General features: G+C 54.6%; 1 protein-coding gene across 3 annotated transcripts in view; it reads left to right on the plus strand.

Moving 5' to 3' along the window:
* Window positions 1-20,826, plus strand: part of IRF8 (interferon regulatory factor 8) — a 63,864-nt gene extending 43,038 nt beyond the window's left edge. For 2 of the 3 annotated variants that reach the window (XM_072946756.1, XM_015246302.3), the window contains exons 2-9: window positions 5,344-5,518; window positions 10,287-10,470; window positions 12,775-12,863; window positions 14,045-14,150; window positions 15,164-15,211; window positions 16,784-17,170; window positions 17,933-18,048; window positions 18,623-20,826. In XM_072946756.1, the coding sequence (XP_072802857.1) occupies window positions 5,344-5,518; window positions 10,287-10,470; window positions 12,775-12,863; window positions 14,045-14,150; window positions 15,164-15,211; window positions 16,784-17,170; window positions 17,933-18,048; window positions 18,623-18,799 (1,282 nt within the window). In that variant the 3' untranslated portion in view covers window positions 18,800-20,826. Of the gene's footprint in view, window positions 1-1,917; window positions 2,001-5,343; window positions 5,519-10,286; window positions 10,471-12,774; window positions 12,864-14,044; window positions 14,151-15,163; window positions 15,212-16,783; window positions 17,171-17,932; window positions 18,049-18,622 lie in introns of those variants that run through there. The other variant, XM_015246303.3, reaches the window with a different exon arrangement.
* The last annotated feature ends 7,081 nt before the right edge of the window (window positions 20,827-27,907 follow it).

A 27,907-nucleotide genomic window follows, 5' to 3' on the forward strand; every position in this document is an offset into this window, starting at 1 on the left:
GGTAGAGATTGTTCCTTGGCAGCGAGGATGCACCACGTTGAAAATATGGGGTTTCTGGAGCAGCTTTCATGCCGGCCAGTGTGTTGTGAACAATTCCTGTCATGCCTATAGTGACACCTACTGCCAGTAGCACGTGCTGGGACCCTCCACTGCTGACTTCTCTATACTTGTTGCTCCTGTCTTTGTACCTAAGTGGAGCGCTGAGCAGAAATTTGACTACACATCTGTGTGTGGTGGACAGTGTTTGGAAGTGAGTAATCTGGTAGGCTTAAGGGGCACATCTGTGAAAAGATAAACACACACACAGGCTGTTACAAGAACCTCTAAGGTCCCAGGCACCCTGAGTTCTGGACACTGATCCCACATCATAACAAACATGTTAAAATACTCCCATCTATGTAAATACTCTTAGAGAAGTTAAACTTAAAAATTTTCTTTTTGAGGGGAGAGGTAATTAGGTTTATTCGTTTATTTTTAGAGGAGGTTCTGGGGATTGGCCCCAGGACCTTGTGCCTGCTCAGCATGCGCTCTGCCACTTGAGCTATACCCTGCCCCTGAGAACTTATGCTTTAAAAAAATACTTTTCACTTGAAACTACTCGGCAATAGGGAGCTCCTTTAATTAATGGTTGCTGCGACTCCCCCGCAACTGTTGTATTAGGAAGTTCTAAGTGGTTTCTCATGTCATTATATTTGAAAACCGTGTATATCAATCAATACATTACAGGTATGAAGTTGACATGTTATAATTTGGAGATCTCTGAATATTTATTCATTTCAAGTTTGTAGTGTAGTTTTTGCATTTTGGGGCTAGTAAAATTTCTTTTTCAGTCGCAAACCTTTTTCATAGGTCCTTGAAAAGCCTAATGAATAAAACAGCTGGGTGAACACTGCTGCTTGTGTAGGATTGGCCAACTCGACGTAAAAGTCAATGAAGACTCACTTTTCTCTATTCTAAGGCTACCCCAGAACAGAACATGGGAAAACGTATCTTTTTTTCTTCTGTTTCTAGGGCGGGCTTTCTCATTCCTGTCACCAGTGTTATTCCCCAACTCCACTCCCATATTTAGAATAAATGCCAGCTAACGTGCAGGAGAGGCTGGACGCTGAGCATAGACACACAGGGGACCCTTCCTGAGCAAACCCGATGTTTCCTGGGGAAAAGAACTCACGATGAAAATGTCCCTAGTTGGATGTACTAGCATTAACAGGCTGGAACCTGCCGCTTTTACTTCTGACGTTTAGGGGGCAATGGTTTCGGACAGGTCTTCAGCTGGCTGTTTTTTTTTTTTTTCTTTTTCTGACACTGTCGGTCAATTGCAGATGACTGGTCACCTAGGACTGGGTCTGTAACTGGCTGGTTCTTCCCTTGACCACATCTCAGGTGGGCGATTTGCCACCGTCTAGACACGTTACCAGGGGCTTCATCTGGATGAGTGATGCTTCCCACGCAGCCTGACTGGGCTTGAGTGGGGACCCGGGGGTCAGTCTGCGGGGACCACAGCACTGGCCTCTGAGCCCCCACCACTCCCGCCTCGACCTGCACTATCTGGCCTCCACGTTGGCCCCGACCTCCGCCATCTGACACCCACCCCGCACCCGACTGTCCTGACCTGCGCCGTCCGGCACCCACCATCCGCCCTGACCTTGACCTGGGCCGGCGGACGCCCCTGCGGCCCTCGGGAATTCCGTGGGCACTCCTAGGACCCCCGGCGCGGACCCCGGAAGACGCCCTGACCGTCTGGCCACCGACGCCTCTGCGCAAAGTGATTTCTCGGAAAGCAGAGCTCTTCGAAGAAGGCGGGCCGGACGCGCCCCGCCCCCTGGGCGGTCCCGCCGGCCCTCCAGCGCCCATTGGCCAGCGCGACCGTCACTCGGCACGCCGGGCCCGTCCCCGGCCTTAAATCCCAATGCCTAAGCCGCCCAGCCCGAGCGCAGCGGCGAGCGTGGGAACGCGGGCGGCGGCGCGGAAGGCGGGCGGCGGCCCGGCCGGTGGTGCAGGTAGGCGCCGGCCCGGGAGGGTTCGGACTCGGGGCGCCGACGGCGGCTGGTGCGCGGAGGCAGCGGCCGTGTGGCCTCGGCGGGCGCGGCCGCCGCCCAGCTGCTTTCTTCCGCCGCCTCTTTCCCCTGAATGTGAAGCGAGCGTCCACGCTGGAGGTTACTGTGCGGCTGCTCCCGAAGATGAGCTGATGCTCTTGAAAAAAATACCATTTTCTTAAAGACTGGTTTGCAAGGAAAACTTTAGCAATGAAGGGAAATGCTGATCCGTTTATTGTAATACCTGCTCCCCTTCGCGCTCGCATCCCGCTGCAGGGAGTAGGGCTGGAGAGTCCTGACTGTGAAGCCGCTCCGGGGCCAGCTGCCGTCCTGGGGGGGGGGGGTGCTGTGAGGCGGGGCGGACTGGATCTTTTATTCTGACTGGGCACAGTTTTTAAGATTTCTGATTGGGGTTGGAGGTCCTTTCCTTCCATTGTAGCCCAGTGTTCCTGGCAAGAAGGTCTGTCTGGGGGTCACAGCTAGAAGAGCATTTTGGTGTAACATAAGCCGCAGGGCAAAGGGCAGACTTTTCCAAGGTGCCATGTGCTCCTTACCGAGAGTGTGACAGTGCTTTCTGAATGGAAACCGGAGGCTGAGTTTTCCAGTTTCAAACTATCCCACAACATATGGGTGATGTAAGACACTTTTTTAGGGGGAAATCTAAGTTAGGATCCATTCCTTAAACGATGGTTCTGAGAGTCCTTTTGGATTATGGCAGATTCCTCCCTGAAGAGATTTAGGAGAGGTTTAGGCATTTTAGCAAGATTGAGACCAGAGGGAGAAATGGCTTTCATGCTTTCAGTCCTTTTGGTCCCACGGGCCGCCCTCAGAGGCGCCGGAGAAGGTGAGTCCAGTGCCTGCGCCACCCGTCAGGCCCTTCCTGGAGGCCGGGTGGGTGGGCCCAGGGCAGCCTCTTAGCGCCTCCTGCCCGGGAAGCCTGACCCGATTTATAGGGGTGCAGATTAGCTCCAGATAGCACTTGGCCCATAAAGAGCTATCACCTAAAAAGTCAAGGAAGAGGAAGTTATAAACATGTGACCGGGTTTATAAATTTTTCCTGGCTTGGCATTTGGTGGAATTAATTTGTTAGTGTTCAATAAATCGTTCTGTGTCATGTTGTGAGATAATCTTAGGCTTTTAATGCTTAGAATCTTGGAGGTGATCTCAGTGACAGTTCAGCTGTCCACATGCTGAGATCTCACCTAACCATGTCTCTTCGCAGAATTAGTAAAATGAGATGCTGCTGGGGGGCTGGGGGCTGAAGTGCCTCTCTGGGCCTTAGTTTTTTCTCTTCTGAACAAAGGGTGTGAATTAGATGATTTCTAAAGTATTTCCATGTTCTGTGAGTCACTCTTCCTCTCCATGCCATCTTTCTTACTTTCCTTTTTCTTTTTCTTATAAATCATCAAGACGTTTGTCCTTAACAGTTTTGGGGTTATGAATCCACTAGGAATCCTGATGAGAAGGGCTTGAGCTGCTTTCTAGAAGGATGTCCATACAAACAAAATTTTGCTTTTTATTTCAGGAGGCTCCTGGGCACAGACTCTAGTTTATGAACTTTGTACTCAGGGGGTGAGCTAAATAAATGCTACCAAGCGGAAGCATCTCAGTAGGTCTGCAGACACCAGCCTTCTCCCCCCCCACCCCGCCCCCATTCCTGGAATGGGGCGGGGGTCTCTGTCTTTCCTCCAGGAATGCTGTGTGGGAACCTGTCCCCTGCTGAATTATTTTCTGGGGAGTGGGGTCGTTTTCTCTTTCTCACCAGGTGCCCTGGCCAAATCTGTCCCTTCTTATTTAAAAACACGAAGGACTGTTTCAGAATTCTGGGACTTGAGATCCATTCACTGCAGATGAGGAGAGGCTCAGAGAGCTGGTCAAATGACTTTCCCAAGGCCTCATTAGAGGAAAGCCTTTGCTGGAGTCTGCGGTTTCCCAGTCGAAGTCCAATTCCCATTTCACACACTTCACTCCTTTCTGAATCCACAAATGGGCAGCTCAGGTTGTTGGATGAAAAAGTTAAAGAGTTGGCACTCCCAGGCCCTCAGGTCCTTTTCTCTGGGACCTGGACTCCTTCTCGATCCCCTGGCCGTCTGCAGGGTGGCTGGAGTCTCCAGAACACACACTTATTGCTTTATGGACCAGGGTGGCTCTGGATGTGACTGTTCTTGGGACATAATGTCTTGTCACTGCTGATTGTTTCAAACTTGTTTGCCCGAAGAGGTCACATTTCAATCGGAAGAACAGAAATGCTTTTTTTTTTTTTTTTTTCTGGGTGGGCGTCTGTCCAACTGCCTAGGGGATTTCCACTGTTCTTGTAAACGGGCTGGAGTCAATACGGTGTGGTTGTTCTCTCTCTGTGCCCCTGGGAAAGCCGTCTGCTCTGGCAAGGATATTCTTCCCAAGGATGTCTCTGAGCGCCCCAGGACGGTGAGGCCCCTGGATTCTGGTGCCTTCTGGAAGAGGCTGGCTTTGCTCTGTTCTGTCACTGTGGTTAATTTCCTCACTCTTGTCCACTGTCTCCCCGTTGGTCATGAGTTCCCGAGGAAGAAAGGAGGGATGTAATGACAGCATCTGTTGTCTAGAGAGAGTCCTCCAGGGTCCAGGCACTGTTGCAGGTGCTTCGTACTTGTCGTCTGAGTCCTCACTGCGATGACGCCCAGCACCGGCGGTCATCCTGGTACGTGTGCCCGCAGCGCAGTGATGATCCGTGTCACCCAGCTGGGAGGTGGCGGGGCTCACGTGGGCCCCCAGCTCTCTCATTCCCAGCCCTGCTGTGAAGGAGCAGTCTAGAAAAGATCCTCTTTCTCTGAGAGCACAAATGTTGTATTTGCTCACGCATGCTGGCCCGGCTGGGCATTCAGTGGTGGAAAGGGCTCTGAGTGATGGGCTGTTCGCTGAAGAGATCTGAAAAGGTCGAAGTGATTCCCCCATCTCGTGCAAAAAACAGAATGATGAACGACGCTCTCAGATGCGGTTGTGTTTGCCTGAAAAAGAACGCGGGGTGAAAGCTGGAAAGAACGCAGCCAGGTCCGTCGGTGGTGGCTGTGGGGGAGCTGTCTGGCCCACGCACAGCTGCGGATTTCCCAGGGAGCTTTCAGTTTTCGCTGGGGCTGGAGGTCCTGGCGGCAGGCATTGTCTTCTCACGGCAGGTGGCCCAGAGTTCCCGGATCTGTGGGTTTCCCCCCACCGCCCCTCCGGCCAGGCACCTGGGTCGCCACCCTCTGGTTTTCCTGTTCGCAGTATGTGGGGTGCTGGGAATAGTGAGACAGAAACTGTAACATCACAGGACGTGCCTTTTCTCTCCAAGGATGTGTGACCGAAACGGCGGCCGGCGGCTGCGGCAGTGGCTGATCGAACAAATCGACAGTGCCATGTACCCGGGGCTGATCTGGGAGAATGAGGAGAAGAGCATGTTCCGGATCCCGTGGAAACACGCTGGCAAGCAGGACTACAACCAGGAGGTGGACGCCTCGATCTTCAAGGTAGCGCCTGGGGCTCCCCGCCCTCGCGGGCTTGGGGAGGTGTTAAGCGGTGTCTTCCTTGTTTGCTGGGCAATTAATCCAATTTTTTTAAAAACAAATGGTGATTGAGTGCCAAATAGGTCTCAAAAAATAGACCAGGCGATTTTACATCTATTACATGATTTAATCACTCTGAGGTCAGTTCGATACTGTTGGTCAGTTTGATACTGTTTTTCCAACAAGGAAGCCGAGGGCACTTTCTTCTGTACTACTGGTGGGGACAAGCAAACACAGAGAGAAGACACTTCTTTGAGGCCCTTGAGACTTAAGACCTTTTCTCCTGAGCTATCACCTAAATTCCATTTAGAATTCTAGGACAGGTTTCATTCTTCATTCTTTCAAAGTTACTGCCTCTGCTTGGCAGCGCAGGGTCAGCTCCGATGAGGGAGATACCATCTGCCATTGCTTCCGGGGCCAGGTCACGTGGGTGTCCTGGACCTGCAGCGGGCGTCTAAAAATAGTCCCCTTCCCTTGAGAGCCGTCAGTCCCCCATGCATGGAGAGACTTGCTGTTTAGTTCCACCATGTGCATCCTGCCAGCCAGCGCTGACAGGGAGTCCGCGCCGCGACAGGCCCGGCCCACGCGCTGAGTCTGTCTGCCCCCCGCGGCCCAGTGCGGGAGGTGCTGCTCCCGTCCTTGCTGTGGGGAGGAGAAGGGGCTTGTCCAGGCTCTCCCCTCTCTCGGACGATGGAGCCACTGTGTGAACCCAGGCAGCCCAGCTCCTAGCAGGGCTGTTCTCCTCGATTCAGGCAGAGGAGCCAGGAGTCAGGGCAGCCCCGCTGGTTATCAGAGTCCCCTGTGGGCTTCCTGAAGGCTCCAGGTGTGCAGGCCCCACTCCTGGGGGGATCTGGAGCCCCAGGTCAAGGTGAGCCCAGACTTCCACATTTGCAAACTGGCAGACCAGAGGTGGTCTGGCTCAGAACCTGGGGTGCAGACCACTGCTGTGTGTGCCTGTTCTGCTGGCATCTGGGGGCCAGAGTTGAGAGGGGGGAGTGAGTGAGCGTGGGGAGGAGTGGGAGGCTGGGACTGGGGGCCTGGACAGACCCCAGATGCGCATGACTGAGGAGAGCGAAGGCTGCAGACGCAGCACAGCCTCTGACTCTTGGCCCAGATGACTGTCTTTGACACACAAAACCCAAACGACGAGAGATCGTACTTGGGCCTCAGAGCGGAGCACAGAGACGTCTAAGCTGGCTCATGAGGCATCTCAGTTTGTCACGTCTCTGCCTGATGTTTGCCAGGGGGGCTGCATGTTGGAGCAGTTCTGCTGATGTGTAACCCAGGTCTCAGAGCTCTCAGACAGCTGGATGCCAGGTGCTGGCCCCTGCAGGAAAGGTGGGTGCGCACGGCACCCTGCACTCACCCTCCGGGGGGCCTGGCCACCCCTCCCGTCGAGGAAGGACCGGGGGAGGGGCCTGGGCATCCATTCTTGGTGGCAGTGTGGACTCCTCTCTTGTAGAAGTTTCTTGCCGTTGGCATCATGGGCAGCTTCCGTTGGGAATGGCTAAATTTTAATAGTGCCCAAGGTCTACTTGGGAATTCTCGATCAGAGCCGGCTACAAGCCAGATCTCCTGCTCCTTGGCACCGTGGACATCGGGGCCAGATTATTCCTCGTGGGGCGTCCTGTGCTCCTAGTAGGAGGCTAAGCAGCACCCTGGCCTCAATCCACTAGATGCCAGTAGCACCGTCTGCCCCACTATGACCACCAGAAAGGCACCCAACATTGCCAGGTATCTGCCCCCCCAGGGGCACCCTCTCCCTGACCGTGGAGAGCCCTGCTGGGAGCTGAGCCCGACAGGATGAACAGATTTCAGCAGGGGTGGGGTGCCGAGGGCCCTGCGCAGTTCTGACCGCTACAGCCCCCTCAGCAGGCTGGACCTGCGGCTGCACAGCCCTGGCTTGGGTCTTGCTGGCGGAGATGCAAGGCCTCTCCCTTCATCCTGCTCCCTGCTCCAGCTTTTGCTCGGAGGATAATGAAATAGAGCCCCAGATTTATACATCTTATGCAACGTTCTTCACGGCCGTTTCAACAGCATTGAGGAAAATGTGCAAGATTCCCAATGTTTCCGTTGATTACGCAGCCGCTCAGTGTGGCAATCTTAGTGAGTCCACAATCTCAGCAGGAATGGGGGTGGGCTGGGGCCGGGCGCCCCCCCCAGCAGGGTGGCCAGCGAGAGGGCCACAGCGGGGCTGGCGGGGACACGGGGGCGGGGGGAGGATGGGTCTGCACGTCCCTGAGTCCAGCTCCCTTCCATCCTCCGAGGGGCCTGTCTCTGCTGCGTCCAGCCAGCAGAGCTTTGCTGTGGGAGGAAGCCAGCAGTTGGGCCTTGAGCCACCTTAGGGGTTTTCTGGTCGAGTAGAGAAACTTTTGTTTCAAACGTTCAAAGAAAACTTATCAAAAATTTGAGTTAAGGAAAAAAACACGAGCCTGCTTCCCTGCCTTAGTGAGTGGGCTGTAAGAAGCCGCTTATACCAGAGTGTCCTTCGTTGCCTGCTGGTGTCATGCTGTGGTCAGCTTCGCGGCCTGGACCAGAGATGGGCGATGGGGGAGCCATCGGCTCGCAGTGTGCTGTCCCTGAGCACACGGACACTTATTTTTAAAAAGTACTCTGCCTTCCTCCTTTTCATGAGGTTAGGGGTGTGCCTCCTGGGCTGTCCCTCCACCGACAGGCTTTGTGGCATCACACAGCAGCAGCTGTTTCAGGGTCAGCTGGCCTCCGAGGAAGCAACTCGCATTAGGTTTTTAAAGCACGAGGATGGGCAGTGTTAAACGGGGCAGAGCCGTGGTCCTGGGCTAGGTGCTGGCTCCCGGCGAGCGTGCGGCAGTGCGGACAGGGGCCGCCGCCTGGCTGTTAGGGTGGGCCTCCAATGACTCTGTTCTGTCTAGTATTTGCTATGAAGGGCTTTGAGAGATCACCCAGGTAAGTCGATATTTTCAAGCCAGCCAGAGAGCTCCCAAAAGGTCTCAGCAGGTCGGCAGTGGGGACCCTCAGGCCAGCCTGGTACACGGCCTGACCATGGGGTCCTGCTTTCCTCTGTGGATGTCCTGGCTTGCTTTACGGGGTGACTATGAGCTCTGAATGGGGCAGTGACCACGCCAGGGCCCTGCGGCTGTGCAGTTCTGCACATGTGCCGGCTGGCCCCAACACGGCCCCCAAAGGCAGGCTCTCCCGGGTCTGTCTGTGATGTGGGTTAACCAGCCCAGTGGTTCTCAAATGGGACTGTGCACGTCAAGACCTTACTTCCCTGGGGGACACATGGCAACGCCTGGAGATGTTTTGGGTTGTGACCCCCAGGAGTGGGGGTGCTACCGGCATTTAGTGGGTAGGCCAGGGGTGCTGCCAGCCTCCCCATAGTGCCCAGAGCCCCAGATGTCAGTAGTGCCTGGTAGAGAAACTGATTCAACGTAATACAAATTTGACATTACTGTTCAGGGTGTATGTGGTTTACTCTTTAATTTGTGTGAAGAAATAAATCAATGCACGGTCTGCGATGCAGCTGCTAGATGAAGGAAAAAAAGATTGTAAAGGATTGAGAACCGTTTACTTCTAAGCCTGTTTCTAAAGGGGACTGTGCACCTGCGGGAGGAAGGCGTGGCTCATGCTCATTAGGAGGAACACCCTTCCAGTCTCTCTCCCTCGGGCAGAGATGCAAACTCTGAGCTCAGGGCATCAACAGAGGAGCGACCACAGGCACTGGACTGTAAGGTCTTGTTCTATCTGGGGAAAGCGCCAGGACTCACAGTGGGGACGGGACTCACAGGGCCGCGACCAAGTTTCTGGAAGCGTGGCCTCCTGAGTCGCAGTCACTGGGATGCTGGCTGATGGTGCAGATTCCCAGGCCTAACCCACAGCTCCGCAGGGACTCTCAAGGGCCAGGGCCCGGGCCTGCATTGTACCTAGCTTCCCCGGGGACTGGTGTGTGCCAGAAGCTGCGAAACGCTTGCTGCTGGCCGTAGTGTAGTGGACATCCCTTGGAAGTCAGAACGGCTGGTTTTCAATCCCCAGGCTGGGTCATGTTGGGAAAGGTACCTCTCGTAACTTTTCCTGAGTGGGGTTGAGAACTCCCTCCAGGCCTCGTATTATCTTAGGCTGGAAGACACACCTGCTGCTGCCTGACAGCAGCCTGCTAATCACTCTGTTCCAGTTTTGAAATCTGAAAACTGTGCCCATACACAGGTTTAAATTTTTTTTTTCTAATACTGCCCCATCTTACCTTTAACTTCAAGTTTCCAGCTGGAAACATGTGGTCCTGATGTAGATTCTAAGGTTTGGAGAGGTCAGAAAACAGATCTGTGAAAAACCCACAGTTTTAAACAGTACCCTGGCAGAGGAGGGGATGTGGGTAGGGAGGGTTAGAATAAACGCCAAAGTGCAAAACAAAATTGCTGCTAAAAGTAGCAAGGCAGTGGATGACCACATTCAGACTTTTTTCCCCTACAAATAAAATCTTTTATTTGTCACCATTACACATTCAGACTTTTTGCAAATGTTCCCTTAGCCAGAGGTTGATTTGAAAAAGCAAGTGTAACTTCCTCTTTGTGTTGTGTTTCTTGCTTGCCCTGTCTGGCACGGAGCGCAGCAGCCTCCTCCTCCTCCTCAGCCTCCTCCTCTCCCCCTCTCCACCCAGTGGCCAGAGAAAGGTGACTTTCAGGAGGGCGAGAAAGGTCTGCAGATACTGTCCATCGTGACAGCTGTATATATCATGTGCTTCCTTTTCTTCCCTCAGGCCTGGGCAGTTTTTAAAGGGAAGTTTAAGGAAGGGGACAAGGCCGAACCTGCCACGTGGAAGACAAGACTCCGCTGTGCTTTGAACAAGAGCCCAGATTTTGAGGAAGTGACCGATCGGTCCCAGCTGGACATTTCTGAGCCATACAAAGTTTACCGCATCGTCCCCGAGGAAGAGCAAAAATGTAACTATCCTTTTGGTGCCCTCAGCCTGACAGTCTGGGTCTAAGTCACCACCCACGGGGTCTGGGGCAAGTGCTTTTAGCTAAACAGCTGCCTCCTCTGTACCAGCAGAGGCCGAGGTCTCCTGCAGTTTCCAGTCGAGTGAGAGGTGGCCGTTGGGGTGGGGGTGGGGTGGCTGCTGGCTCTGCTGCTCAGACCAGGAACACGTGGTGGGGCCTCCGGGAGGCTCAGAAGTGGGTGGCACAGGGCTCCTGCAGGTGAGGATGAGGGGCTCCTTGTCTCCCAGCAACTCGCAGGGCAGCCAGGGGCAGCGCACGGTAGACGAGGACCAGCGGGCTTCCAGGGCGGAGGGCAGAGGGCGACCGCGCCCTGCCGGCTTCGTTGCTGGAGGGCGGATGGGCTTCGCTCTGTTCCATCCTGACCCGCTGTCCAGGAACTGCAGGGCAAGGTAACTCCTGCAGTCCCTCCCGCTGTGAAATCACGAGCGCGATTCTGAGACGACTAAAGCAGAAGAGTGGACCCCGGCTCACAGGCCCCCGTCCTGCTCCGCACGCTCTGATCAGACATTGCTAACCAAGCAGGACTGCCTGAGCTCTGCTCTGGCCTCGGAATCCCCTCCGAAGCATGCTGAGCAGCTGCTGTAGGTCAGAGCTGGCCCGGGAGATGAGATCCAATCACTGTCACTGGTTTAAAACATTCCTTTGATTTGCTGATTTTCTGGCCATTTGATGTAGCCTTAGAGTATTGGCCCAACATCCTCTTCTCCTTAGAAGCCTATTTACTAGCCCGAATACTGCCTCGGGCTGGGCATAAATCCTGAGATTCTGGGGGTGCTCTCCCCACTGCAGGGAGGTCGAAAATGTTGACGTGTAATTCTAAAAAAGTTAAAATCGTGGCTCGAATGAAGCTGGTGAGCCCAGGTTGGGGAGCTATTTTCCTCACTCACAAGGGCACCAGCACGACGACAAAGGCTGCTTGACTGAAGATGAGATGTTGGTGCCCAGGGTCGGTGGGAGGCGGAAGGCCAAGCTGAGCCCGTGCGTGTCCCCCCGGGTCACACAGCCGTGCTGGGGCGGTGATCTTTCCTGCTGATCGTTTGTAGCTTTAAATGCCTGTGAACTAACACCTAACTGTGCTGAGCTGGAGCCCTGACCCATAATCAGGGGTAAGTCAGGCTGGCCTTCCGCACGGAGAAGCAGCTGCCCCGCAGGGACACCGCTGCGTTCACGCTCGAGGTTGCCTGCTGCCCCCTTCCTTCCTGCCAGTTTTGGGTAATTTCTCCACCTCACAGAGTTAACTGTGATTTGAAAGAATACAGAAGTTTCTCTTAATTCCCTGCCCCCAAGATCAGCCGAGCCTGAACTGGCAGGTGACCCTAACTTGTTTACAGTGTGGCGCGCAGCCAGCATCACCTGCAGGGGTGATGTTACAGAAGCAGCAGGTTCTCGGGGGCAGAGAAGTGCTGTATTTGCATAGTGTCTAGATGGACACACTCTCCTCTGTACTTCAGTGGTTTGCAGGCTGCACCGGGGGTGCCCCCACTGCCCCCTACTTCCCCACCAAGAGCTGCTGCATGAATTCTCAAATCTATCAAAATGGAATCAAAATTCAGTCGGGATGAAACAGTGGGTCGGTTCATCCCAGTTCAGATGGTTGGGACTGATGAATTCCAACAGACAAGTGTTTGCTGGTCATAATGCGTCTCCCACTAGGCTAGTCTCTGCTGGGGAAGAGGCTGGGGGGGAGGGGCAGGTCCAGAGTGCTTGGGGTGGAAACGCTCCTGTGCCTGGAGACGGCTCCTGATGCAGGCGGGTCCAGCCTGGGCCTCCGTGAGCCTCCACGGCGCGCCCACCGTGTGGGCGCCACAGATGCACACGTGTATATTTGGAAAGGCCAAAAGGAGATTTCCTGCCCATTAACTTAAAAAAGGAAGACTCCGAGCTGCAAACACACTGCAGGAAACCTCTGCATGTCTTTAGATGCCCCTGCCCGTAATTCTCACCTCTGTTGGGTGTAGAGCCACTCTGACAGGAGCTCATTTTCATCTCGGCCAACAGAAGGAAGACACCCGAGCGCTCCCTTGTCCTGTGCGTGCGGGACGCAGCGGCCAACTTCTCTTTTGACTTTGCTGATCACACGGCTGTGGCAGCCTGGGAAAACGGCGTCTAGGCCTTTCCCCAGCCCCCAGAGCCGCATACGGACTTTTATTTCCTTTAACCTAGCCTTTAGAAAAACCACTGACCGTGGCCTTGGGGGCGGTCGTGATGCCTCAGCGCTCTGTCATGCGCTTGTCCGGTTTTCCGTAGGCAAATTAGGCGTGGCGGCTCCTGGCTGCGTGAGTGAAGCCCCGGAGATGGAGTGTGGGCGCTCCGAAATCGATGAGCTGATCAAGGAGGTGAGTGGGGGCCGTGCCCGGGGCCCAGCTCTCCCAGCTGGGAGGTGAGGCCAGGCGCCCGCTGCTCAGCCGCCTGCGCCCGGCAGCCTGCCCTTCCCCGGGGGCTGGTGCGGAGCCGCCTGCTCTGCATGGCGAGGCTCCCTCAGGCTCTGAACTCTTCCTGTTTTCACCATTTTGAGTTGGCATCGCATCCTCCCCTGCCTTTTTAGGCAGGCAGGCGGCCGTGCGGCATATGCTGCCCGGGTGTCAGCGTACTAGCTGGCGGGCTGGCTGTCTTGTAATTTGCAGCGTTTAGTCCTCGATGGGTTGGAAGGCCACAGAAGCAGGCTTGTTAGAATTATACAAAAACTCGCAGTTAACAGGCTGTAAGTAAAGGCTTGATGGGGTTTCCTTAGGCAAAATGCGTGGGTTTTTGAGCACTAACTTAGCTGCCATTAGCCTTCTAAGTTTCCATGAATAGTCCCCGGCCGGCACTGCCCGGCTAAAATGATCCCACAGCTTTGGCAGAAGGCGGTGTGGTGCTCTAGAAAGTTGCTCAGTTCTCACGTGGCAGTTGTAGAAGCCTTCAGAGCGGCCTGACGTCAGAACAGGTGACGTGACCCAGCCCCCCGAAGGCTGCCCGACTTCCCTGTCGACAGCAGCCGTTCGGTTTCCAGGTGGGCTTTGGCAGCAGATGCGGCGAATTCCTGGCTTCATTTCTTTCCAGCGATGTCCCATTTTCCGTACAAGGCTTTTCTGCCAACTCAGTTGGACTGGCACACCAGGGTCATAGGAAAGTCAGAACTCAAAACGTTTCCTAAATGGGTTATCCACCTCCTTCAAGGAACTTGTCAGAGAGTGAAAATCTCGACCCGTGGAGTGTGGCAGAGTTCGTCCAGCCTCCCCATTCACTGGTGTCCCAGGACTCGCCTGCTTCCCCTGGGCATCAGGGCAGCTGGATGACCTGGCCCTTTGGTTATACAACAGGCAGGTCCATGTCAAAGGCCCATGAACCTACCAGGGGCCCTGAGAGGCTAGTGACTCGGCCCCATGGTCTAATTGCTAAGCTGGGTAGAGTTACAAGATGCAGAGTGAAACGTTCCTTCATCGAGTGTGGTAAGAGATGACACCAAGGTTTAGTTAAGTCTGTACCAGCACTGGCGTCCCAGTCACAGCACCGCTCTTCTCGGCCCTGCCTGCAGCCTTCCGTGGACGAGTACATGGGGATGGTCAAGAGAAGCCCCTCCCCGCCGGAGGCCTGCAGGAGTCAACTCCTCCCAGAATGGTGGCTGCAGCAGCCAGGCGCAGGTGAGGGTGGAGCCCAGGGCTGGCAAGTGGGTGCCACGCACGTTCAGTGGTTATCAGCCTTCAGTCCTTTCTGCCTTACAGCCACCGGGGTTGGTGGGGCAGTGGGGCAGTGGGGCTACAGTAACCCCTGTTTTACTGAAGGTGACTGAGCCCAAAAAGCTGCCATGGCTTCTAACCCCCAAGGCAGACCCCATCCACACCTCTGCCCCGACTTGTCACCACCCCCTGGAAGGCCCAGTGTCCTTCCCACGTAGTTGGTGGTGCTCCCCACTGTGCTCCTGGGAAAGGTGGGCGGAGGGGCGGGTCCGCCTTCTCCAAGGCCAGAGGGAAGACGCAGCTCCAAGCCACGTGGGTCACTGGCCCATTCGGTCAGTCATTCACAACACAAAGGAGCCCTCAGAGCCAAGGGCAGCTCAGGGTGTCTGGAGAGGGGGAGAGCTTGGAACCTTGAATTTAAATCCCAGGTCAGGAAGTTGCATGTCTTATTCAAACCTCCGTTTACTTGTCTATAAAATGGGGACACCAAGACCTGCCCACTGGGTCATGAGGACCAAACGGGGCATTTGCCCTTTGATTAGCTTCTGATGCTCCCTGCCCCCTCCTTGAAACGACCCTCCCTCCCTTGGGCAGGGACCCCTCTGCTTCCTCCTTTACCTCTTTCCCCCACTGTCCGCTGTGGGAGGCCGGGAGTTGACAGCTGGCCCAGTGGCCTGAGGCCGGCAGGCTGTGAGGGGCAGGAGCGCTCCAGGAGTGCTCGCTGGGCCTGGCTCCCCTCTGACACCAGGCCTGGGTGGCAGGCACAGTCCTGCCATGTTCTGGTAGCAGGCCCTCGGATGGGGAGGAAGTGTAGCCCCAGTGTCACTGCCACACGGTCAGGAATCTTTCCACTGGGTCGGGAAGGAAGACACTGGATGCAGCGGAATCCTGTGGCTGGGCCTCAGGAGCAGCGGCGCTGGCTCCCTGTGCACGCCGGGTCTGGCTGGGTCTGAACTGGTTTTCGTCCTTCTCCCCAGGCTTGCCCCTGGTGCCGGGCTACACTGCCTACGATGCGCACCACTCAGGTACGGAGATGCTGGGGGTGGGGTGGGCATCCTCTAAAGACACAGCTTGAAGGCCCCGTGTGGGTCTGCGAGGGCCGTGGACGAGGGTGATCTGGCGTCCGAAGTTGGGAGTTGCTTCCTCCTCCTCACTGTGCGGTTTGGGAGTTAGCACATGGCTGGTCTTTTTGTTCGACCAACAGATACATTCAAAGAGCTCTTCAGAGGCGTAACTAGGGGGACAAAGTATGGGGACAGACCAGCTCTGCCCCTCCTGTGTGGCTCCAGGGGCAGTAACTGAGCCACTTGGAACCCAGGCTCCTGACCTATGAAGCAGGAAGAGTAATGGCCACCACCTCACGAGCTTGTAACACGGTGTTATTATTACAACTTTCTGGGAGGAACCCAATTGGTCAGCGAACGTCGCTGGTGTCAGTTTCCTTTACTCTCTCCCAAACCCAACTTTACGATGACAACGACGGTAATGGTGTTGATGGTGGTCTTGGCCGTGGTGCTGGGGGTGACGGTGGTGGCTGACATAAATGAACGCTGGCTAGCTAGGTGCCGGGATCACTGCTGAGACCTTCATGGCCTTGTCTCCTTGCTCCACCACCTCTAGGCCGGTGCCATTATTATCAGAAGCTTTGGGCCACGCACCTCACGGGCGGCAGAGCCAGGCTTGGGCCCCAGGCTGTCCCATCCGTGCTTCCCGCCACGTAAAATGCTGGAGACAAGTGCAAGTTAACACACCTCGCTGTGCGGGCGGGTACAGACGCCCCGTGGCCGCCAGCGTGCACCCTCGGCTGTACAGAGTCGAGGTGATGGGGGCAGAGGCGACGTCTGAGCTGGTGGTGTGGCTCGGTGCCGAAGAGCATGGCCCCGCCAGGCGCCCCCCCCAGCAGTTGTGTTGCCAAGGCCTTCACCTGTCTACGCCTCAGGTTCCTGACCTGGGAAATGGTGCCGTTATGAAGTCTCTCCATCGGGGTCGTTGTGAGGCTTAAACGTGCTAATAGGTCCAGAGCTCCGGCGCCTGGCCCGCGCTGGAAGGCCGGGACACACTCTGTAGCTCCTCTTTTGTGTTTTCCCAATGTGTCTAACAGCCGCCTGTGCGGTGCCCCCATGTGTCCAACACAAAGATGGGCGCTCGGCCCCCTCATGCAGAGGGGCGGGGCCATTGTCCCCACTCTGCCGATGGGAAGACTGGGTACAGAGTGGTGGGGCCGGCTGCCCTGCTCCCCGAGCTTTGGAGTCCGCACTCCTGGGATCTTCGCCGCACCGCCCCTGTGGTCAGACCGTCCCAGCAGGGCCGCCCGAGGGGGGCGAGCGCCTGGGACGGGAGCAGGACGGGGTTGCTGTGGGCTGCACGGAGGGCTGACCGGGGCTGCCTGGTGGCCTTGGTGAGTTGCTGCTGCTCTGCCATTGGGTGTGCAGGTCATTGCTCAGGCCCTCGAACCTTCTCTGAGCCGGAGCTGTCCCACAGCAGTAGGGGGGGTTCACTACCACAGCCCCCAAAAAGCCAGCCCGAGTTTGGGAGAAAGGCAGGCTCCGGATGTTTGCACAGAAGGGACCTGCTGACCTGTCCTCGTCTTCCCACAGCCTTCTCCCAGATGGTCATCAGCTTTTACTACGGGGGGAAGCTGGCGGGCCAGACCACCACCACCTGCCCTGACGGCTGCCGCCTGTCCCTGAGCCAGCCCGGCCTGCCCGGCGGCAAGCTGTACGGGCCCGAGGGCCTGGAGCTCGTGCGCTTCCCGCCCGCGGACGCCATCCCCAGCGAGCGGCAGAGGCAGGTGACGCGGAAGCTGTTCGGGCACCTGGAGCGCGGCGTGCTCCTGCACAGCAGCCGCCAGGGCCTGCTGGTCAAGCGGCTGTGCCAGGGCCGCGTCTTCTACAGCGGCAACGCCGCGCTGGGCCGGGACGGGCCCAACAAGCTGGAGCGCGACGAGGTGGTCAAGGTCTTCGACACCAGCCAGTTCTTCCGAGGTCCGTACCGCCGTCCGCGCTGCCCCCAGCCTGGAGGGCCCCGCCTGCTCCCGGGTGTCCTCTGCCCCTGGAGCGCGGGCACGTCCTGGCCGGGTGCCGCGGGGACCCTCCCTTGCCCGCGTGTGGAGTGTGCTGGTCGCTGCCTTGCGCAGCTGCCGGAGGATTTAGGAAGTGAGCACCCGCTGCTCTGTGGTGGGCTGTCCCCACGCCCTGGGAGCCGGTTAGAAATGCAGCCGCAGGCCCCACCTCCGGCATCTGGCGCGGTCCCTGCGTGGTGGACACGCTGAGTGCTGGGACCACACCCGTGCGCGGAAGTGCTGCCGGTGGCCAAGGCTGCTCTATGAGGTGTGTGGCTTGGACCCCGTCCTGCGAGTTCCTCCTGGAAGGTCAAAACGTGACCGCAGTCAGCCTGGCTCCCCTCAAAGCTTCCAGCTGGCTCCCTCCCCTGTGCCCCCAAAGCTCTTTGCTCCTCTCCCTATAAAGGCAGCGGCTGGAGCTGGTATCAGGCCTCTCCTACCACCTGGCTAGTGCACTCCTGGGGGCTTCCTGGAGGAGGCCCTGGAAAGGTGGGCAGAGTGGTGTGTGTGAGCTCAGGCGCGAAGGCCCTGAGGAGTCTACCTGCCGGAGAGGGTCGTGAGGCTGGGATGCCACCCCTTCCCCTGGTGTCAAAGAGGGTCCTGAGCTGGGGATGCCGCCCCCTCCCCTGGTGTCAAAGAGGGCCCTGAGCTGGGGACGCCACCCCCTCCCCTGGTGTCTTCACAGAGCTGCAGCAGTTCTATAGCCACCAGGGCCGGCTCCCTGACGGCAGGGCAGTGCTGTGCTTCGGAGAGGAGTTTCCAGATATGACCCCCTTGCGCTCCAAGCTCATTCTTGTGCAGGTAAGACCGGGCAGCTGCAGGGCTTGTGGCCAGATCTTGCCACCTGCACATCCGGACCCAGTTCATACTTGGGCTGGAGAACAGGTGGCCAAGACTGGGGACTCTACTGTGTGCAGAGGCAGGCCTTGGTGAGACCTTCACTTGGGGGACATAGGTTCTTTTTACCTCTGAGCCCTCTTCTCCAATTCTGGGACTCTCACAATCTATGCGTTTCCACTCTTTTCTGTTTGATGTTTTAAAAAAAATCAAAACCTCTTTTTCAAAAAGATTCCACCTTTTCAGTTGTCTTAAGGTCTAAGTGACTGATTAAGGCTTTGCTAGCCCTTAACTCTAGTCAAAGGAATGAAACTCTAATGGTGGAATTCTGGACCTCAGCCAGAGCAGAACAATCTGGGGAGAGTACTCATAGGAGTCTTTGCAGGAATACTGCTTGCTCTTTCTTTCCATCTGCCTATTTTGGGTTCACTTGGGACTCACGTGGAGATTCTGAATGATAGCTTTGGACTGGGGTAATCAGAGAAAGCCTTACCTCACTTCACACCTCCAAGTCTGGCCTTGTGCACTGTCCCTCCAGGTTGAGCAGCTCTATGTTCGGCAGCTGGTGGAGGAAGCAGGGAAGAGCTGCAGCGCAGGCTCCATGATGCAGGCCCCCGAAGAGCCCCAGCCAGACCAGGTCTTCCGGATGTTTCCAGATATTTGTGCCTCACACCAGAGACCTTTTTTCAGAGAAAACCAACAGATCACAGTTTAAGTCTCTCTCTCGGTCACCCCACCCGCATCTAGCCTTTACCTGATTGCAATTACTATCGTAATTATTTAAGGAGGTGGACCACTCGGCCTGGGTGGAACGCTTCCCTCTGCCCTTAATCTGGTGAGGGTGTCCTCTGAGGACGTGACAGGGAAACACAGCCGAGACCCACTTCTGAAATGCAGACCTACACGTGCAAACTCACACCAGATGGTTTGATGCTCTGACTGTAACCTGTGACCAAGACATGTATTTCCTGCATTTCCCCCTAATTATCATTAGTTGCTATGATTCTTTCAGCATTTTGGGAAACTTGATATTTCCAGAGATTTGGCATTCAATTTTATTGGCAAATAGCTGTTTCCAGTAAAGAAATATGCACTGGAAGATCACCTTTGGTTAGAGCTATAGACTTAATGATTTCAAATGCTTGATTCAATGTGAAGTGTCTTTTTACTTTTAAGCATGTTAATAAGATTTAAAACTACTTGGATACTAGGCTCCCTTTAATAAGTGAAAGCAGAACTCTTGGGTTGTTAGAAAACTGTACATTCTGCCTAGAATTTGGTGCCAGGAGACCATTTCCATCGCCAGGTGAACTGGTGTGTTTTCATGTTCACACAGGGAAAGCTTTTCCTTTCGCCTTAAGGAAGCTGAGAGCTAAATTTATGTTTTCATTTCTGTAATTAAATCATCCCCAGATACCTTTCCCTCTCTTCTAAATGATTTCGACCGGTTTTAAAAAATTTGTACTTTTAACTGACCTATTTTAAGTTAATTGTCCTGTTGTAAACTGCTTAAAAAAACCTTTTTTTTGATAAAGTGGGCCAGATATAGACCACAAGCTCAGAAAATAATTGCAGATTGTACAAGCATGTTGATTGTGCCTTAGAGTCAGTCAGCCCCTTCCCGGGCCAGTGGTGGGCACCTCGGGCGCGGCCCCAGCGGCCTGGCCACACTGCGCCGTCCTCTCCCCGCTCACTGGGCCCCGGCCGTAGCGCGCCCTGGGGCGCACCGGCTCCCACCCTTCAGAGTGGGATGCTGGGATTCCAGTGGACGTCCCAGTTTCAGCCCTGGAAGAACCTACCCTATTTAGCAGCAAGTAAGATGCAACTACTACCCAAAGATGTGTCCAGATGTTTACCCTAAATCATGGAACTAATCAAAAGCTGGGCAGAAGCCTGCAACAGCGGCTCGGCTAGCCAGGTCGCGTCACCCCACTGGCCTTCCGACGTGCGGTGTAACACACGTTGTAACTTGCACGGTTAAAAAGCACCAGGACATTCTTCTCTGAAAAACAAAATGTCTTACCTGCTAGATCGGGGCCTCTTGTCGGTCTGTGCGACGCCCCGGGGCAGGCGAGGGCTGAGGGCCTGCAGGCTCCCCGCTCCTCGCAGTCTGTGGATTAGGCCGAGTCAGTGCCACAGTCGGTGTAGACTCCGGGTGGGTTGGTGAGGGTCTGTCTGCTTCTCCCTCGCCTCGGCTGGAGAGAATTTTTTCTCTCCTTTTTCTCCCAGCCTGGTTCAATGCCAGCCCTGGCCCAGAATCTCGCAGTCAGCCCTCATTTGGAGAAGTGGGAGGAGGTGGGGTTTGGGGGAGGGGGTTGCCCCAGCTCAGCCAACATGGTGGCCTTGTAGCTGTAAGAGTTCCTGATTTAAAATCCGAAAAGCCAAAGAATAAAGAATGCCCGTTTATCCTTCCCACTGCCACTCCTGCAGAGGGGCTGGAGGTGCGGCTGCAGCAAGGCTCAGCCCTGTGCGTTCTTCAGCTGTGTTTGAATTCACATGAGAATATGATAATGCCAGTAAAAGTGACTTGCTCTTGAGCCAGCAAGGCCAGCATTACGTCAAGGATGACGTACCCGTTTCTGGGGTTTTGCCCGGTAACAGTGGGCTTTAGTGTGTGGCTCAAATCCACGTGAAGCGCACATCGTTAATATGCTGAGTGAATATTTATTTTTTGTATCCATTATAGATGTTTATTGATCTCTTTTACTCTTTTATTAAAATAAAATGCTTTTCTAAAGCTGATGTGTGCCTTTTTTTTTTTAAGTCACTGTCAAGTATCTTATTTTCAGCAGCTTCTAGGTTCTTTAAAGAGGGAAATGCTAAACGATGCTGCGCCGCGCCTGGAAGGGTTTTTGGCTCTTTTTCTACCCATTCCCAGAACAAAAGCAGAAAGGTATGGAGACTTGCAGATCATACAGAATTCTTTGGAGAAAATGTGGGGGCACATCTTGTTTTTACAAAACCTGAGGGGTTTTAAGATCACGTTTGGGTTTCTGTGAGCCAGCTGGAGGGAGAAAGCAGGAGGCTGGCGCTCAGCCCCTGGAAGCTGCTGGAAGAGCCCCGTGGGAGGGCTGCCCATGACAGGGGAGTGTCTCCTTCCACGCACGCACATGTGCTGGGCTTCAGGGATACAGCGGGGACGCCAGGGGCCTGGTCTGAAAGGGTCAAGGGGATGGCTTCATGGGATGCGCCCCCTGGACCACCCAGGACAGACTGACCGACTGCAGGGCGGCGGAGACCCGGCCAGGGACCGTTCTTACGCCGCTTGCAGGCGAAGAGACTAAGGCACAGGTCTGCTGCCCTTTGTGTCCTGGGGGGACAGCTCGGTCTGAGAGGCCTTCGGATAAGCTCGCGCCGCACTGATTAAGCTCCCTGGCTGGCTGACAGCCCGAGGAAACGCAGCAGGCGGGTGAATCGCTGGTTTCTTGGAAGTGAGTCACATTCATTCCCACACGCGGCAGCTAGGAATTGTGTTTACAAGCAAGTCCATTTGTGTCCTGTGGATCAGGGCCAAATGTGGACACGTGACGAAGTCTGCTTCCCCCTAGACTTCAAGACCCTTCTGCAGACAGCTGACAATCCTCCCCGCTCGAGGTCTCGCAGCCACCTCAGAGGGAGAGCAGGGGGCTGAGGAGGGCTTTCGTCTGCACGGGAAAGAATCAGGGACAAGCTGCTTCAGTCTAACTGGGGTTCTAGAAAATGCCACTAGGGTCCTAGATGTGAACTAAGTTTTGAGGTGCTGACCCTCCTCTGCACAGTTAGCTTCTGGGATCTTGTATTGTGGGAACGGATCTCATGAGACATTCCAGAAAACAAGCAGCCTTCACTCTTTGTATTTTAAAAACATCGTTAACAAAATTAAGATATTTCAACAATTGCTTTCTGAGTGATGGTCACTTATCACAAAAAGGAAATTTAAAAAAATCCCTTTTAAAATTGCATCAAAAATAATTAAGTACTTAGGAATAAACCTTGCTAAGGAGGTGGAGTAAGTATTCCACGAAGAATTCCACGAAGAATTATAAAACATTGATTAAGAAAATTAAAGGTGATTTAAAGAAAGGAAAGATACCTGATGCTCCAGGATTGAAGAATTAGTATTCCAAACACGGCCGTGCCACCCAAAGCAACCTACAGATTTAATGTGATCCCTATCAAATTATCCAGGACATTTTCACAGAACTAGAACAAATACCTAAAATTTCTATGGAACCACAAAAGACTCAGAACTGCAAAAGCAACAAAGAAGAAAAAGAACAAAGCTGGAGGCATATCACTCCTGGACTCCCCGCAATAGCACAGAGGCACAAAATCAAAATGCTGTGGGGCTGGCATAAAACCAGACAAATGGATCATTGCAACAGAACAGAGAGCCCAGAAATAAACCCATAGACCTATGGTCAATTAATCTTCACCAAAGGAGGCAAGAATATGCAATGGAGAAAAGACAGTCTCTTCAGCAAGTGGTGTTGGGAAAACTGGACATCTGCATGTAAATCAATGAAGTTGGAACACTCCCTCACGCCATACACAAAAGTAAACTCAAAATGGCTTAAAGACTTAAATATAAGACAAGACACAATAAAACTCCTAGGAGATAACACAGGCAAAAGATTTTATGACACAAATCTTTGCAATGTTCTCCTAGGGCAGTCTACTGAGGCAACAGAAGTAAGAGCAAAAATACACAAATGGGACTTAACCTGTAAGCTATTGCACAGCAAAACAACAACAAACAAACAAACAAACAAAACCATAGGCAAAAGAAAACGACAGCCTTTGGAATGGGAGAAAATATTTGCAGATGATGTGACTGACAGAGGCTTAATTTCCAGAATATATAAATAGTTCATACAACTTAATAACACAAAGCGAACCACCCAGTCCAGAATTGGGCGGAAGACCTAAACAAGCAATTCTCCAAGGAAGACACACACATGCTCAGTATCACTAATTACCAGAGAAATGCAAATCCAAACTATAATGAGGTTTCACCTCACACCAGTCAGGATGGCCATCATTCAAAGTCCACGAATCATAAATGCTGGAGAGGCAGTGCAGAGAAGGGAGCCCTCCCACACTGCTGGTGGCAATGTCGTTCAGTGCAGCCATTACTGAAGACAGTATGGACTTTCCTCAAAAAACTGAAAATAGACTTAGGCTATGATCCAGCAATCCCACTCCTGGGTGTATATCCAGAGGGAACCTTAATTCAAAAAGACACCTGCACCCCAGTGGTCACAGCAGCACTATATACAATAGCTGAGACATGGAAGCAACTTAAATGTCCATCAACAAATGACTGGATAAAGAACTGTGGTATATTTATATAATGGAATACTACTCAGCCATAAAAAACAAAATAATGCCATGTGCAGCAACATGCATGGACCTAGAGATCATCATTCTAAGTGAAGCAAGCCAGAAAGAGAAAGGAAAATACCATATATTATCACTCATATGTTAAATCTAAAAAAATGATACAAATGAACTTGTTCATAAAAGAGAAACAGACTCACAGTCATAAAAAACAGACTTACAGTTACCAAGAGGGAAAGGGGGTGGGAAGAGAGAAATTAGGAGTTTGAGATTTGCAGATAATATGTAATATATATAAAATAGGTAGACTACAAGTTTACACCGTGCAGCACAGGGAACTATATTCAATCTCTTGTAATAACCTTTAATAAAAAATAATATGAAAATAAATGCATGTATTTATAAGTATGACACAAACATCGCAGTGCACACCAGAAACGAACACAGCATTGTAAACCGACTGTACTTCATTTAAAAAAACTTCAAAAAAGAGGGGCATTTCTGAGACTAAGCCGCACGGTTCCTGGCTGTTTACAGGTTACACGTGCACATGGAGTGTCCGGTACATACAGTCACCCCTTCCCTGACCTCGGTATTCCATTATGAGGACCAGAGTGTTAAAAAGAACAAAGAATCTTGAAAATAAAACTGTCTCAGAGAAACACAAGAGGGAGGGGCTCTGCCTGTTTTCGTGAAGTTTTGGGGGGCAAATCACAGTGCATTTAACAGATGGAGGTTCTCTCTCCCCTCAGGAGTTCGCTTCCTGCAGCTTCTGCAGAAGCCCTTCCTCTGACCCCCTGCTCCTGTCTGAAGCGCGCATTGAGCAATCCAGGCCAGTTAGAAATCCTGAAGCCAGAAATAAAGTGACTGTTGCTTTGCTGTCCCTGCACGTTTGCTCTGGGTCCCAGCAGAGGCAGAAGGCAATGTTTGGAGGAAGCAGATGGCTTGGTCTACTGTACATTTCAGAACATTTCAACTGCAAGGCTAGCTGGGGCTGTTGCATCACTGGGCCAGACAGGGTCACAGGACAGAGGCAGGGACCCCTGGAAGCCAAACCGGTGGGCTGCAGGCTCAGTAGTCCAAAGGCAGGGCTCGAGGGGAGGGGGCGGAGGCTGGAGAGGAGAAAGGGGTAAACCAGTTGGGAAAAGTGCCCGAATTTTTACCCAAGTCCTGCACGGGCTGATGCAAGGGCCACATATATGGGCTGCGAAGCTGGGTACAAAGCCCGCCGCCACTGCTGATTCGCTGTGAGACACTGGGCGATGACCTCCCTCTTCTAAATTTCAGTGTCCTTGGCTATGAACTGTCCATCATTCCCACTTCATGTGGATGCTGTGAGGATCCACTGCCTTGATCTCATGACATTGCTGGGAGAATTCACTGAGGTCATTCAGGAGCAGGTGACGTGGGCAGCAGTCTGGGAGACTGAGTACTGGGTGTGGAGCTGAAGAGGGAGGCAGTTTGGTTCTGAGCGAGGATCGGCCTGGGCACGCACTGTTCTAAGCCCATCATGCTGGGTGTCTCCGCTGCCCCCAGAGTCCACCCTGCTCAATCTCCAGGAGGCTGAGCGCCGTGGACTACTACCAGGCTCCCCGCCTCTGGCCTCCGGCTGAGCGCAGCCAGTGGGACCCCAGCAGGAGACGAGAGGGAGGCGAGAGGTCAGGGCGCTCACACCGTGGTCTTCTCCCTGCAGGCCCGAGTCAGCCATGTCCCTCCCAGGGAAGTGGACTCTACGTGACCGTTCCTGGCCCCAGTAACCATTCCCACCCCTGTCCCTTTGGGTGATGACAGCTCTGCTGCTGCCTGTCCCAGCTCCCGTGCTCTCTCTTCTGGTGGCCGTAGACCAGGTGTCAGCAAATCTGGTGAATGCAGCCCCCTGTCTGTTGCTGTAAATAAAGTTTTATTGGAACCTGGGCAGGCTCGTTGTTTACACACTGTGGCTGCCGTCACGCTTTATGACAGAGCTGAGCAGCTGCCACACGGCCCCCAAAGCCTGACACGTGTGCTGCCTGGTCTTTAGAGTTTACAGAGCAGTCTGCAAGCTCCACCTCAGAACCCCACCCCGAGGAGGTGGGTGCCTTTGCCAACGCCCCACGGCGTCTGGCTGGCGCTTGATCATCCTCACACCTGTGAGACGGGGAGTCTGGTTCCCTGCATCCTGCAGAGGACGACACTGGGGCCGGGGGAGGCCAGCTAATGACGGCAAGGCAGGGCTGAGACGCGAGCTGGGAGCCCAGCGCCGGCGCACCCGCCGCCTGACGGCCGCGCTCCGGGCAGCTGCGCACTCAGCCGGGCCGCCCTCGGCAGCGTGGGCGGCTGGCCTGCGCCGGTTCGGCCCATTCCTGGGGCTGACACACCCTCACGCCTTGCTGGCCTGGGTTCGTTTGGACACTTCTCCTCCGCGACAGCAGGTGTCTCTGAGGGAACCCTCTCGGGGATTTCGACGTTCCTGGGGGAGAGGGCCCCTAAAGCCTGCACATGTCGATGACACCCCTGCCTCCACCACATCTCCCCACGCAGCACCAACAGGGCAGGACCAGAGGCTGCGCGAGGACCCCGGTACCGCCTCCTTGTAAGTGTGAGCAAGGCTGGGGGCACCTCTGGGTCACCTTCTTCTCCCGGGGCTAGAGGACTGGGGTCTGATGGGAGTCTGGCAGGTAATTACACGTTCCTCTTGTCATGGTTTAGTCAGTGCCCTCATCCTCTCTACCAGGGTGACTGTGCCCCTCAGGGGACACTTGGCCATGCCTAGAGACATCTTTGGTTGTCACCACTGGGGAGGTGGGTGTGACTGGTGTCTAGTGGAGAGAGGCCAGGGTGCCACTCAGTGCCCAGCAGTGCACCGCCAGCCCACTCCCAGCTAGAACTGTCTGCCCCCAACATCAGCAGTGCTGATGGGAGAAGCCCTGCGGCGGGGGGAGGTGTCTGCCTTGCCCACTATCAAGTCTCAGTGTACCGCACGTGCTCAAGTAATAGTCCTTGGAGAGATGAGCAAATGCTCTCAGACCCACGGAACGGGGGCGTAAACGCTTCCTAGACCTAAGGCACCACATAAGCCCTGTGCCAGCGGGGTCCTGGCACTGGGGTCTCAGAGGATGGAAGCGGAGAGCAACCCGGGGCAGGGGGACTGGTGGACCCCAGAAGGAGGAGGAGGACTGGGGTGTCCCGTGGGGAGGCACTTGGGCTCAGAGTGGGTGGGAGATGGGGGCCCATCTGAGTCTCTCGAGGCGAACCAGGGCCTTTGTGCAGCTGGAGGGCAACAGCGGATTCCAGACACTGCACCTGCTTGGCCCAGCCAAGGCTGCAAGGCTGTCAGCCAAGACAAAGCTTTACTCAAGACGAACCTGCTTTTCGGAAGTCTTGGACGAAGGTGTGGGACTCCGATATCCTGAAACTCAAGGTAATTCCGTCAACTGCGCCTTTCATTTCCTGATTGTGAAGCGAGCTGGGGTCACTTCCCTCCCTCTTGGGTGTAACCTGCCAGCACCAGAGGTCAGCAGCGCCTGCCTTTTGGATCCCTGCCCACAGACCAGGGGCTCTGCCCCACCTCTGCCACATCTGTGACTGTGTAACCTCTCTGACCCTCAGTTTTCTCATCTGGCAAATGGGTGTGAAGCCACAGAGTTCTGATTTGCTGAAGAGCTTTGGATGCTGCAGGATAAGCGGGAAGACATGCCCTCACTGCCTGGGCTTGGCTGGTCCTGTCCGTGTGTGTCCGGCTGGCGTCCTTTCTCCCAATGGGGCGATGGGTCGGAAGGACAGCACTGTCTTGACTTTTAGGGTCAAGGTAACTGCTTCCCTGATTTCCTTTATGCTTTTACTCCCAAGCAGACCCTGAACACACGCCTGTTTTGGGATGTCCGGCAACAGAACCTATAGCTCGCTTTCCTCCTTGTCTGGCTTCACTCGCTCGCCATGCGGGGAGCGCCACCCGCTGCCTGGACTGTTCTCATCCAAGAGCTCGGGTGGCATTATGAATGCTCACTGGTGGCACGTTAGTAACCTCTGTGCCCCCAGACTGCACTGCTGGCAAAGCTGCTACAGCACCTGCACACAGGTACCCTTGTGGACACCCAGCGCAGCTGCCAGCTCGACGGTTAAGACTACGTGGGGCTGTGCGAGAAAAACGCCCAGCTGCCTTCCAAACTCCACACTCCCACCAGCAGTGAGTGGGTGAGCCCTGAACTTGCTCCATAGACCTCTGATCCCTGTTACTCGGTGAGGTAAGTGCAGTTCCCGCCTCTGACACCAGAGCGGCTGTGACGGACGTGGTCAACGGCTTGGGCTCGGGCAGGAGGTGGGCTCCCTCACCCACGCTGGCCGTTCACGTCCAAGTGCCCGTGGACAGAACAGTTACCACCCCACAGCCCAACCCGTACCGTCCTTGTCTGTGGACGGGAGATGTGGGTAGGACCCAACTCAGGGGACACTGGCGGTTTGGATGGGGCACTGCAGTAACCAGGGGGACGGAAGGCCCCCATGAATATTAGCCACCAGCTAAGTA

Source organism: Vicugna pacos, chromosome 21, assembly GCF_048564905.1.
Source record: "Vicugna pacos chromosome 21, VicPac4, whole genome shotgun sequence".
Classification (NCBI taxonomy): domain Eukaryota; kingdom Metazoa; phylum Chordata; class Mammalia; order Artiodactyla; family Camelidae; genus Vicugna; species Vicugna pacos.